The sequence below is a fragment of the Netta rufina genome (assembly GCF_964035555.1).
Source record: "Netta rufina genome assembly, chromosome: 13".
Classification (NCBI taxonomy): domain Eukaryota; kingdom Metazoa; phylum Chordata; class Aves; order Anseriformes; family Anatidae; genus Netta; species Netta rufina.
The window spans coordinates 1,168,500-1,180,537 of record NC_140136.1 but is presented as its reverse complement, the minus strand read 5'-3'; the positions used below and the strand labels follow the sequence as shown (position 1 = coordinate 1,180,537).

Here is a 12,038-nt window from a genome sequence, read left to right as displayed (position 1 = left end):
TGCCCGCGCCCCGCGCTGGGGCGGGGCGGAGCAGCAGAGGGGCGTGGCTAAGTCGAGGGGGCGTGGCTACATCGATGGGAGTTGTTATGAGAGGGGAGGCGTGGCTACCCGAGGGGGCGTGTCCTTATCGGCCCCGCCCCGCAGTGCCGGCGGGTGCCAGCAGGGGGCGCTGCCGCCGCCGCCGCCTCCCAGAGCCGCAGTCGCGGGCGGTCCCGGCAGGGCCCCGCCGCCCAGAGCCGCGCCGGGCCGGGCCGTACCGGGCCGGGGCCGTACCGGGCCGGGCCTCGCCGGGCCGGGCAGCGCCGTTCGGAGCCGGGCAGGGCCGCGCCGCTCCGAGGGCGGCCGCCACCGTGCGATGCGATGACCACGTCCACCCTGCAGGTACCTCCCGGCCCTCCCGGCCCAGGCCCCGGCCCCGCCGCAGGCCCCGGCTGACGGCCGCTCCCCCCCCCCCTCCCCCCCCCCCCCCCGGCAGAAAGCCATCGACCTGGTGACCAAGGCCACGGAGGAGGACAAGGCCAAGAACTACGAGGAGGCGCTGCGGCTGTACCAGCACGCCGTGGAGTACTTCCTGCACGCCATCAAATGTGAGCACCCCCCCCCCCCCGGCAAGGCACGGCCCCGCCACGGCCCCCCCAGGCCGCGGGGTGACGGCTCCGGGTCCCCCCAGATGAGGCGCAGAGCGACAAGGCCAAGGAGAGCATCCGCGCCAAGTGCGTGCAGTACCTGGACCGCGCCGAGAAGCTGAAGGACTACCTGCGCAGCAAGGAGCGGCAGGGCAGGAAGCCCGTCAAGGAGGCGCAGAACGACAACAAGGGGTGCGTGGGGGGCTCCCGCAGCCGCCCTCCCCGCGGCACGGCCTCCCCTCACCTCCTCCCCTCTCCCCAGGAGCGACAGCGACAGCGAGGGAGAGAACCCGGAGAAGAAGAAGCTGCAGGAGCAGCTGATGGGTAGGGGGCCGGCTGGCTGCGGTGGGCGCTGCTGGGTGCAGCACCTGAAGCCATCGCGGGGGGGGGGGGGTGGTGGTTTAGGGCTCGGTGCCCGGAGGGGTCGGGTGGGGCTGGCTGCTTGGGGTTGTGGGGGGGATGTGGGGGGGACAGGGGGGCTCTCACCGCCACCTCGCAGGTGCCATCATGATGGAGAAGCCCAACGTGCGGTGGAGTGACGTGGCCGGCCTGGAGGGAGCCAAGGAGGCCCTGAAGGAAGCCGTGATCCTGCCCATCAAGTTCCCACACCTGTTTACTGGTGAGAGTCACCGGCAGCGCCGTGGCTGCTGCTCACCCGTGGAGAAGGGCCTCGAGCCCCGCAGCAAGGGGCAGCAGCTGGGGCATGTGCACACGGGGAGGTGACCCAGCACAGCGGGGACATTTGTCCCTGCGGGCCCCAAGGTCCCTGCACAGAAGTTTTGACGCCGGGCTCTGTCGCAGGGAAGCGCACGCCCTGGCGAGGGATTCTGCTCTTTGGGCCCCCTGGCACTGGCAAGTCCTACCTGGCCAAGGCCGTGGCCACCGAAGCCAACAACTCCACCTTCTTCTCTGTGTCGTCCTCAGACCTGATGTCGAAGTGGCTGGGAGAGAGCGAGAAGTAAGCTGTGCCGGAGGGGTGCTGCCAGGGCGGGCAGGGGCAGGAGGGGCTCGCACCCCTGGGCAGCAGGTGGGGGGCGTGGGGCCCTGGCCCCTCGCCCAGCGCTTGGAGACCCACCCCCTGCCTCTGTGGCCAGGCTGGTGAAGAACCTCTTTGAGCTGGCGAGGCAGCACAAGCCCTCCATCATCTTCATCGACGAGGTGGACTCGCTGTGCGGCTCCCGCAACGAGAACGAGAGCGAGGCGGCGCGGCGCATCAAGACGGAGTTCCTGGTGCAGATGCAGGGTGCGTGGGGCTCCCCCGGCGGGTGCACTACGGGGTGGGGGAGCACGGGGCAGGGGGGGTTTGGTGGAGCCAACCCTTCAGGGCTCCCTCTCAAGTGTCCGCCTTCTGTTTCCCCGGGCAGGTGTGGGCAACAGCAGCGATGGGATCCTGGTGCTCGGCGCCACCAACATCCCCTGGGTGCTGGACTCGGCCATCAGGAGGAGGTGAGCGGCATGAAATTCCCCCTCAGTGCCCCAAAACGTGGCACCACGCGGGGCTGCCAGCTCCGGCAGCAGTGTGTGCGCACCCCCTGACCCCCCCCTGTGCCGCGCTCAGGTTCGAGAAGCGCATTTACATCCCGCTGCCCGAGGAGGCGGCGCGTGCCCAGATGTTCAAGCTGCACCTGGGCAACACGCCGCACTCGCTGACGGACGCCAACATTCACGAGCTGGCCCGCAAGACCGAGGGCTACTCGGGGGCCGACATCAGCATCATCGTGCGGGACGCCCTGATGCAGCCCGTGCGCAAGGTGCAGTCGGCCATGCACTTCAAGAAGGTGAGCGGGGGGCCGGGGGCTGCTCCCTGCTGGGGGGGTGGGCGCCGGGTGCCCCCTTCCCAACGCCTCCGTCCTCGGCGCCAGGTCCGCGGTCCCTCCCGCACCAACCCCAACCTCATCGTGGATGATCTCCTCACGCCGTGCTCGCCCGGGGACCCGGGGGCCATCGAGATGACCTGGATGGAGGTGCCCAGCGACAAGCTGATGGAGCCCATCGTCTGCATGGTGAGTGTGGCCCCGGCACGGCCCCGGCACCCAGCACCCGGCCCAGCAATGCTGCAGCCCCGGCCCTACCGGTTCCTCCTCCCGAGCCACCGCCTGCCTGCGGGCCTGGCGGAGGCGCACGGTGGCTGGAGCAGGCTCAGCACCTCACGCGCTGCAGCAGGAAGCCCCAGGTCCCCCCGTCTGCACCCTGCTGCCCGGTGGGGACGGGGGCACGGCCTCAACACGCTGCCACCCCCCCTGAGCGGCCACCCCCCCTCCCTGTGTTGCAGTCGGACATGCTGCGCTCCCTGGCCACCACCCGCCCCACGGTGAACGCCGAGGACCTCCTGAAGGTGAAGAAATTCACAGAGGACTTTGGGCAGGAGGGATAAGGGCCGCGGCGGCGGGCGGTGGGGCTGGGGCACCCTAGTGTCCCCCCCCTCTCCCCGCAGCCCGGCAGGCGGCCGTGCCAAACAGGCTCACCCGCAGCTCACAGCTCAACCCCGCGCACTGCAGCACCCGGCGGGGCGGGGGGAGCGCTGCCCGGGGGGGGGCTGACACTACTGTGGGGGGGCCCAGTGCAGCCGGGCGCTCCTCCTACCGCTCCCCTCTCTTCTTCCTGCTCTTTTTTTATTTTTTAAATTAATGCTGCTTCGGGTTCTGTCTTGTTTATATGAAAATAAAAACAATCCAAAAGCTTCAGACGGTGCCCAGCTGCAGGACACCCCCCTCCCCTATATCCCAGCAGCCTGTACCCCAGCCCCTTCCCTCCTCCCAGGCTGTGGGTGCTGTGGGAGGGGGACGAAGCCCAGCACCCCGCAGTTTGCAGGCAGGACAGGAGGCAGGGGCTGCCCCACACGCTGTATTGCCGCGATGGAGCCGTGCTGGGGGCACCCGGTGCTGGCATCACCCCGCTGCCGTGCGGCATCAGTCGAGGAGCTGGCTCCAGGCGGTGTTGGTGAAGGTGCGGCTGTCCATGCGGTCGATGAAGAGCACGCCGTCCAGGTGGTCCAGCTCGTGCTGGATAACACGGGCGGCCCAGCCCCACGCCTCCCAGCTCACCGGCTGCCCGCTCTCGTCCACGCCTGGGGTGGGAGAGCGGGGTCGGACTGGGATCAAACTGGGAAGGGGTTCGGGGATTCAGGGGGGGGGTACCGGGGGAGCCGTACCAGTGACGTGCACGGCCCAGTGCCTTGGCACGCAGGCGGAGAAGCCGCGGAGGCTGGCGCAGCCCTCGGGCGCGGTGACGAGGCGGGCGTCGAGCACGCGGAGCGCGGGGTTGACGAGGACGCGCAGCGGGAAGGGCTCAATGAGCTGGGCACCGCGCAGCGCCGCGGGGTAGCGGCTGCAGCGGGCGGGGGGCAGCTCGGCGGCGAAGACCCGCAGGGGCACACCGAGCTGCGGGGCGCTCAGCCCCACGCACGGGCCCCGCCGCAGCCCCGCCGCCAACGCCGCCGCCAGCGCCCGCAGCTCGGGGCTGCCCAGGCTCTCCGCGGGCACGGCGGCGGCGGGGGCGCGCAGCACCGGCGCGCCCACCTGGCACGGCTCCGAGAAGGGCGGCACCGGGGGGCCCAGCAGCCGTCTCCGCAGCGCCCGCCAGTACGAGCGCTCCCGGGCCCCCCAGGCGGTGGCCCCGCAGCACCGGGAGCCCCCCGGGGCCGGTCCCGGGAGCAGCCGCCGCAGCGCCACCGCCATCTTCAGGACGGACGTGACGCGCGGGGCGGGGAGGGGGCGGCACCGGGAGAACCGGGGAGGAGGCACCGAGAGGAGGGGGGGGACGCGGCGCGGCCCCGCGGAGCACCAGGAGCAGCGCCAGGCACGGCGGTGGTGGCACGGGTTTATTGCTGCGGGGACACAGCGGGACCGGGGGCACGGACCCCAAAACGCGTCCCCGTGGAGCAAGCGGGGCTGTGCCCCCCCCCCCCCCCGCTGTCCCTTTTCAGCTGTCCCCGGGGCAGCCTCACGCAGGGACAGACGTGGCACTGTGGCACCGTGTCACCATGCAGCTGTCCCTTCCCCGCTAGCTCACGGCTGGCGGCGCATCCGGCAGCAGAGCCCCCACCACGGGGTCTGTGGGGTCCTCCTGGCCCTGTGCTGCTGGGGGCTCCCCCGGCACAGCCCCCTCCTCCTCCTCCTCCTCCTCCTTCTTCTCCTTCTCCTCCTCCTGCGGTGGGCACGGGGCTGCTGCGGGCACAGGGCTCTGCAGCACCGGCTCCTCCTCGCCCGGCAGCGGCTCTGCCTCCCGTGCCGGCAGGACGGGGCCCAGCAGCTCCTTGATGGCAGCCACGTCGACGCAGCCCAGGCGGCCGAAGCGCTGCAGCTGGGCAGGGGGAACGCCTGCGGGACACAGAGAGAGGGCTGGGCACGGTCCTGCGGCACTGCCACCATGTCCCCGCCGTGACACCTCCCCCAGCAGGGCCTTACCCAGCGCCTGCGCGATCTGGGCCGGAGGGAAGAGAAGCTGGAGGCAGCGGTTGAGGTAGGGGAGCAGATCTTCCAGGAACGCCGTGCAGAACTGCACGAAGAGCTCCTGCTCGCGCCCGCTGAACGCCGCCTCCTCTGCCCGGTGGAAAGCCAGGATTAGTTTGGTCACCTGAAGGAGGAAGACAGAGCCGTTAATCCTGTTAATCTCTGAGAGCCCAGAAAACCCCCACAGGAAAACAGCCGCTTCTCTTCCACAGCGACCCAACCACGTGGACAAAGGCAGTATTTCGGGCACACAGAGACCGCCCTCGCTTTCTGCTGCTCTGCCGAGACACAGCAGGAGCTGGGCACAGCCCCGAGCCCCAGCACCTCACACCTCACCTTGCCGAGGGCGTCCTGCAGGCAGGCGGCCACGTCCTGGGCCAGGGCGATGGGACAGCAGAGCCGCAGGTCGTTGAAGGCGACCAGGAGGCTGTTGAGGAAGCAGGCGAGGGGCGGGAAGTCCAGCAGCACCATGGGCGGCTGCAGCGTCCCCGGCTGGGCCGTGGGCACCGGCACGGCCGCGGCGCTGCCCAGCACGGCCGGGGCGGAGATGAGCGTGTAGGAATTCATCTCCTCCTGGAACTTCTCCACCGCCTCCTCCACTGCCTTGCTGAAGGTGGCGGCGGCGACGCGCTGGAAGATGGGGGCCAGCTGCCCGCGGAAATCAGCCCCCACCCTGCTGAAGGAGAGCCCGAAGTACATGCACTGCCCCAGCAGCGAGTCCAGGCGGCCGCCCACCCCTCGCTGCAGGTCGCGCTCCAGCACCTGCAGGAACTCAGAGACCTTCTGCAGCACCCAGCCGTGGAAGATGGCCCCCTCGTTGAGGGCGGGCTGCTCGGGGGCCAGGAGCGGCTCCTCGTCGGAGAAGATGGCGCGATACTGGGTGACGATGTCGAAGAGGTGGACGCGGCACGCCTCGACCGTCTTGGTGAGGTGGAAGTAGGGGTCGTCCTCGGGGATGGAGGCCTGGATGGAGCGCAGCCAGGCGTCCCGCGCCTGCAGGAACTTGATGCGCAGCTCGGCCTCCGTGAAGACGTCCATGCGGCGCAGGTAGCCGATGACCCGCAGGCAGGCGGGCAGCGGGATGTTGGTGCGGAGCTGCTGGATGAGCTCAGTCAGCATCAGCTGCGTGGACTGGCGCACCTCGGCCACGATGCCCTGGGGAGGGAGAGAGTCACAGAGCTGTGGGGGTCGGAAGGGACCTCAGCAGATCATCGGGTGCAGCCCCCCTGCCAAAGCAGGATCCTCAGGGCAGGCTCAGAGGGAACTCAGCCACGGGGAGCGGGCGTACCTGGATGACGGGGATGCTGCTGTGCTTCTTCTCCAGCCGCCGCACGTAGGCGGCCAGCTCCAGCGCCTCCTCGTAGTAGCGGTTGCGGACGCAGGTGTCCATGAGCTGCGGGATCTCCAGGATCTCCAGGATCTCCGTGTGCCGGTTCAGGGTCAGGCTGTTCATCCGCCGGCTGCAGGCGATGGCCTCGGCGTCGCGCACGAAGTTCCTGCGGGGCCGGGACGGGATCAGAGCGGGCTCAGAGCCCTGCCCAGGCCCCCCCCCATCCCTCCCCCGACCCCCGGTGCCCCCCGGTGCCTCACCGGCAGGCGTCCTGCAGGGCGGGCAGGCGGTCCAGCAGGCTGCCGAGGCGGCTCTCGATGCCGCCGAAGCCGCGGCCGGCGCGGCCGGTGCACTCAGCGGAGCGGATGAAGGCCCGGTAGTGCTCGAAGGCCAAGCGCCGCGTCTCCGCCCCGACCCGCGCCCGCTCCGCCGCCAGCCGCGCCGGCTCCCGGCCCAGCTCCGCCAGCCCCAGCGCCGCCAGCTCGGCCACGTAGGCGGACAGCTCGGCCCCCCCGGGCCCCGCCGCCGCCGGGCCGCGCAGCCAGGCCAGCAGCCGCGCCTCCTCCGCCGCCGCCGCCGCCGCCGCCGCCATCGCTTCCTCCCCCGAGCGTCGCCCGCCGCCGCCGGTTCCGCTTCCGGCCCCGCCGGTTCCGCTTCCGGCTCGGCCCCGCGTGCGCCGCGCGGGGAGATGAGGCCGCTCACCGAGGCGGAGACACGGGCGGTGTTCGAGAAGCTCGGGAGATAGTGAGCGGGAACCGGAACGGGAACGGGACGGGACGGGGGGCACCGGGAACGGGACGGGGGGCACCGGGACCGGGGAGGGCACCGGGACCAGAATGGGGGGTACCGGGACCGGGGGTACCGGGACCGGGGCAGGGTACCGGGACTGAGGGGTTCTACCGGGAATGAGGGGGTTACCGGGACGGGGACGGGCACTGGGACCGGGAGGGTACCGGGAGCGGGGGGCGCACCGTGGGGAGTACCGGGAGAGGAGGTACTGGGGGGGGCACCGGGATGGGGGTTACCGGAGGGGGGTGAGGCACTGGGATGGATGGGACACCGGGAGGGGGTACCGGGGAGGGGGAGCACCGGGGAGAACCGGGATGGGGGCTACCGGGATGGCACCGGGATGGGGAGGGGCACCGGGGGAGGGGAGGCACCGGGATGAGGTTACTGGGTGGGAGGCACCAGTAGGGTACCGGGGGGCACCGGGGTTGGGGCACCGGGACCAGGGGAGGGCACCGGGATGGGGGCGAGGGCCTTGGGGGGGGGATCCTTGGGGGGCACACCGGGACCGGGACCGGGTCTGGGCCGGTGTCCACGGACGCTGCCCGCCCCGCAGCATCGGTGAGAACATCCAGCTGCTGGTGGAGCGCCCCGACGGCACCTACTGCTTCCGCCTGCACCGCGACCGCGTCTACTACGTCAGGTGAGCCGGGGGCCGCGGCCAGGAGGGGGTCCGTCCCGTCCCTGCCGCCTCGCCGCCCCCTCAGCCCCACGTGTGTCCCTGTCCCCGCAGCGAGAAGCTGCTGAAGGGGGCGGCCAGCATCCCCCGGGGCAGCCTGGTGGCGCTGGGCACCTGTTTCGGCAAATTCACCAAGACGCAGAAGTTCCGGCTCAACGTCACGGCGCTGGATTTCCTCGCGCCCTACGCCAAGGTAGGGGCACGCTCCCCCGGCCGGCTCGGCCCCTCAGCACCCCCCCCGGTGCTCAGTGCGGTGCCTCTCTCGCAGTACAAGGTGTGGGTGAAGCCCGGCTCCGAGCAGTCCTTCCTCTACGGCAACCACGTGCTGAAGTCGGGCCTGGGCCGCATCACGGAGAACACGGCGCAGTACCAGGGCGTGGTGGTGTACTCCATGGCCGACGTCCCGCTGGTGAGCCCCGCGCCTCCTGCTGCCAGGCACGGGAGCCAGGCTGCAGAAACCACCCTTTTCTCTCTCTTTTTGTCTTCCCCAGGGGTTTGGGGTAGCCGCCAAGTCGACGCAGGACTGCCGGAAGGTGGACCCCATGGCGATCGTGGTGTTCCACCAGGCCGACGTGGGGGAGTACGTGCGGAGCGAGGACACGCTGACCTAGGGGAGCACGGGCACTCGGGAGCCGGGAGCGTTTCTGGGCAGCACGGACTCGTCCTGCCCCCTGCGTGGCAGCAGCACGTGGCACAGCCAGGAGCTCACCCCGGGCAGGGGGTGGCTGCTGCTACCACGTGTGTGAGGAGGCACCAGAGCTGGTGCTGCGGTTGCATAAAGCCTGTTCCTTCCCCAAAGCGCTGTTGTCTCGTGTCACTTCTCAGCCTTGATGCCTGCCCCAAGCAGCACAGCACCGCGGGAGGCTAAGGAGATGGAGCCAGAGCAGGGGCAGCCCTGCTGCAGGTTGAGCTGTCATAAATTGATGGCTCTGTTATGGGAGGGACAGAGGAAGGGGGCAGGCAGCTGCCTGCAGGGCAGGGCTCACCCCCAGCTGGTACAGAGGGAGAGCAGCCAGTGCTCCCCCATTCCTCACCACAGCAAACATGTTAGAAGCCTTTTTTTATTGGGTTTATCAGCAAAAAAGGCAGGTTGAGGCACTGCCTGAAGGCTGGTAGACACAGAACAAACCGCTGTACAGATACCAAGGGTGTTTCGTTCATTTTATTTAAGAGGTGATTTGAGGTAAGGCTGGGTGAGCTCTGCTTCCCCCCCAGCGCAGGATCCAGGCTCTCTCCCCGCTCTGCCCGCAGCAGGAGGGGCTGATGCAGCTCGGTGCCGGTGCCGTGGTCGCTGTCAGCACCTGGGCTTGCTGGAGCCCTGCACGTTGAAGAGGCGCTTCAAGAAGTAAAGCTGCAGCACCCCCGAGAGGACAATGACGCAGCTCTGCGCCATCGACCAGCAGTTGACGTAGTGGTAGTTGGACTCGAGCAGGAAGGAGTCGGCCCCTTTCCTCATCCGGGCGAAGTTGTAGAAGCGCCACATGTGGAAGATGTGGAGCTGCAGCTTGCGAATGCTGACCTGCAGGCAGCGCAGCGGGAGGGGAGAGGAGGCGCTGCCGCAGGGGGCTCCCGTAACCAGCCCCCTCGCTACCACCCAACCTGGATCCCGGCAGCCAAAGCTGAGCACCGCTGGGATCCTCCACTCCCAGGCAGCCTGGCTGTGCTATTTCCAGCCCGTCTGGGGTCTGCCTGCCACGTGCTGCTTCACAGCACTCTGTGCTGGCAGTGGCACTCACCCCGATGGCCTCCAAGGTGTCGTTCAGCTGCCTCCTCTCTTCTGGCTGCTCCCTCTCCTCGTTGAAGCTGTCGTAGTAGACCCCAAAGTTGAGGTACACCTGCATGAAGCCGAAGTGGTTGTGCTGGTTGTCCAGGCACAGCTGGTAGAAACCTGCAGGGAGAAGCAGGGGGTTTTGTTCCCTGGGTGGAAGAGCTGCAGCTGCTTCAAGCCAACGCTGCAGGGAGGGTGCTCGGGGAGCTCACAGCCCCCAAACAGCAGCCCCCTGCCCCTGGGGGGACCAGGGCAGTGGGGACCTGTCTCCCTGATGGGAAAGTTGATCTGTCCTCGTGTGTCCTGGGAAGCGCCGATCTGGAAGCCGTTGGGGTCGCTCGCTGTGGCCAGGATGATCCTGCTGTTGGCGAAGCCTGTCGCCCGCTGGACCTGCAGGCAGGGGATAGCAAACAGTGCCCTGCCCCATGGGGATCCCGGCCTCGCCCCACAGGGCGCTGCCTAAGGGTGTTTGTGTGCCCAGGGAAGCAGGGAGTGGAGTGAGCAGGGCAGGAGCCCAGCAGGGCCATCGCTGGGGAAATGAGGGTGCCGGCTGTGCCCCAAGGCGAGGAACAAAAATGCCTGTGTGAGCTGCCAGCTACACAAAATGACGAGAAAAACAAAAGCCAAAGACGTGGCACTGGGAAATTTAACCCTAGGGTTGCTGTGGGTCCCAGGCGTTTGCCAGCAAGGCTCCACGCGCACCATCAGCCCCGCAGAGCAGCTCCTGGCACAGCTCCTGCTGCCCACAGCCACTGGTGTCAGCGCTCTGGGCTGGGTGAGCACACGTTTGGGGACAAAGCTGGGCTCGTGCTAAGTCCCTGCCTGGCACAGGGTGCTGGCTCTGCCCCGCTCCCCTTCAGCCAGGGCAGTGTAAACAGGAGATAAAAGGGCTGGAGTTTCCATCGTGGGAAGGAGACCAAGCACAGGGCAAGGAGATATGGCTGTGCGGGGACCTTCAGCGCTCCGAGGAAAGCCGAGGTCTCCTGCAAGGGCAGTGCTCCCGAAGAGCCAGCTGCTCGTAAACCTGAGCTCCTCGGGGTACGCAGGCACCACAGCTGGAGCACTCAGCACCTGCTTGCTCTGCACCTACTTAGGGTTTTAGAGCAGGTATTTGAGGGAAAAAAAAAGGATTGACAATGAGAACAAAACTGCCTCAAAAAAAAAGGAGTCCGTAAGAGCAGCCATTCCCCACGCAGGACAAACCACCCCTGCCCTGAGGCCAGCACATCTGGAGCTCAGCCGGCACGTGGCCGTCACCCTGCGAGGTAAGGTCCCTGTCCTCCCTTCCTTCCTTCCTGGTGCCAGCCTGGCTGCAGGAGCAGGCAGGGGGAGAAGTGCCTGCCGCAGGACCCGCCAGCTGCTGCTGGCCGTGGAGGGGCTGTGGGACTGACCTGGCGCCCCGTTCCCGACCCCGTTAGCAGTCTTACAGCCTCGCAGAGCCCATCCCGCAGCTCTCACCTCGTAGCTGAAGAAGAAGTTGCCGCTCCGGTGTGCAAACTGCCAGAAGCACTCGGAGGTGCCGGCGGGGACGATGACGGCGAAGTCGTAGCGATCCGCACCACGGAACAGGGGCTCGTCGCTGGAGCCGCTCAGGGGCTCGGTCCTGGGGCACCCGGCAGGGCCCAGCAGCAGCAGCAGGAGAGCCAGCAGCAGCAGCATGCTGCCTGCAGCCGGGGCAGGAGCAGGGAGCCTGGGGGGTAATCATTAACGGCGCCTGCGCTGCCGCTCGCTCCCCGCTGTCACCTGGCAGCAGCACGGAGCAGGCTCCGCTCCTCGAGGTGCTCCCCATGCACGGCGGGGTCAGGCTGCTGCTTCCACGCCGGAGCTCACCCGGCTGAACCCTCCTGCTGAGGATGAGGGATGCTGTGAGGAAGCGCCACGGTCACCAGCAGCAGCTCCTGGCACACGGCGCTGCTCCTCCTGTCCCCAGCCAGCCTCGCGCCTCTTGCAGAGCCCCAGTCCTTGTGGGCGAGGTGCTTCAGCACAAACGTTTCACTCCAAGGAGCACCCAGAGCCCTGCGCAGCTGAGCAGGGCACGCTGCTCCCCTGCTGCTCTCCTCTGGCACTCCGGGTGTTTGCCTGGGGCAGCTGGGGCAGAAGCCCAGAGCAGGGGAGGGGAGAGAACATGGAGAAAATGCTCTGCCCCCGCCTTGTCTTCTTCCTCCTGGGCACACTGGAAGCTCTTCCTCACACTGGCGATTCCTCACCCAGTGCTCGTTTCTTCTCACCAAGCCTGGAGTGAGCCCTACAAGGATCTGCAGGAGTGGCAGGGCAGGGAAACGCACAGCCACCACCAGCTGATGGGGGAAGCTCGTGCCAGCAGCTGCCGAAGGGCAGGGACAAGCAGGTGTTTCCAAACAGAAACCTACCCAGCACCAGCTCCAAAGGAACATGGCCA

General features: G+C 68.6%; 5 protein-coding genes across 7 annotated transcripts; 2 read left to right on the top strand and 3 right to left on the bottom strand.

Annotated features, from left to right (window-relative positions):
• The first annotated feature begins 170 nt into the window (after positions 1–170).
• Positions 171–3,234, top strand: VPS4A (vacuolar protein sorting 4 homolog A). 3 transcript variants are annotated; one of them, XM_084294603.1, is made up of 11 exons: positions 171–381; positions 476–587; positions 671–818; positions 889–950; positions 1,126–1,245; positions 1,551–1,584; positions 1,721–1,869; positions 1,991–2,072; positions 2,185–2,404; positions 2,489–2,629; positions 2,899–3,232. In XM_084294603.1, the coding sequence occupies exons 1-11, from the start codon at positions 361–363 to the stop codon at positions 2,998–3,000; spliced, it is 1,191 nt and encodes a 396-aa protein (XP_084150729.1). In that variant the 5' UTR covers positions 171–360; the 3' UTR covers positions 3,001–3,232. The 3 variants fall into 3 exon arrangements, with proteins under 3 accessions (XP_084150729.1, XP_084150727.1, XP_084150728.1); XM_084294602.1 differs by having other exon boundaries at positions 172–381; positions 1,428–1,584; positions 2,899–3,223; XM_084294601.1 differs by having other exon boundaries at positions 1,428–1,584; positions 2,185–2,629; positions 2,899–3,234.
• Positions 3,235–3,369: 135 nt separating this feature from the next.
• Positions 3,370–4,336, bottom strand: PDF (peptide deformylase, mitochondrial). The gene is made up of 2 exons (XM_084294654.1): positions 3,778–4,336; positions 3,370–3,693 (listed from the first exon to the last, which is right to left on the bottom strand). Exons 1-2 carry the CDS (start codon positions 4,301–4,303, stop codon positions 3,536–3,538), a joined length of 684 nt encoding a protein of 227 aa, XP_084150780.1. The 5' UTR covers positions 4,304–4,336; the 3' UTR covers positions 3,370–3,535.
• A 15-nt stretch (positions 4,337–4,351) lies between these two features.
• COG8 (component of oligomeric golgi complex 8) lies at positions 4,352–7,019 on the bottom strand. Its single transcript, XM_084294653.1, has 5 exons — positions 6,668–7,019; positions 6,366–6,573; positions 5,414–6,232; positions 5,033–5,201; positions 4,352–4,945 (listed from the first exon to the last, which is right to left on the bottom strand). Exons 1-5 carry the CDS (start codon positions 6,997–6,999, stop codon positions 4,629–4,631), a joined length of 1,845 nt encoding a protein of 614 aa, XP_084150779.1. The 5' UTR covers positions 7,000–7,019; the 3' UTR covers positions 4,352–4,628.
• Positions 7,020–7,055: 36 nt separating this feature from the next.
• Positions 7,056–8,670, top strand: NIP7 (nucleolar pre-rRNA processing protein NIP7). Its single transcript, XM_084294869.1, has 5 exons — positions 7,056–7,151; positions 7,750–7,836; positions 7,927–8,065; positions 8,141–8,281; positions 8,364–8,670. The coding sequence occupies exons 1-5, from the start codon at positions 7,096–7,098 to the stop codon at positions 8,481–8,483; spliced, it is 543 nt and encodes a 180-aa protein (XP_084150995.1). The 5' UTR covers positions 7,056–7,095; the 3' UTR covers positions 8,484–8,670.
• A 496-nt stretch (positions 8,671–9,166) lies between these two features.
• On the bottom strand, positions 9,167–11,299 carry TMED6 (transmembrane p24 trafficking protein 6; the record flags this gene model as incomplete). Its single annotated transcript, XM_084294885.1, has 4 exons — positions 9,167–9,391; positions 9,609–9,760; positions 9,904–10,030; positions 11,099–11,299. The coding sequence occupies 4 exons, from the start codon at positions 11,297–11,299 to the stop codon at positions 9,167–9,169; spliced, it is 705 nt and encodes a 234-aa protein (XP_084151011.1).
• Between the last annotated feature and the right edge of the window lie 739 nt (positions 11,300–12,038).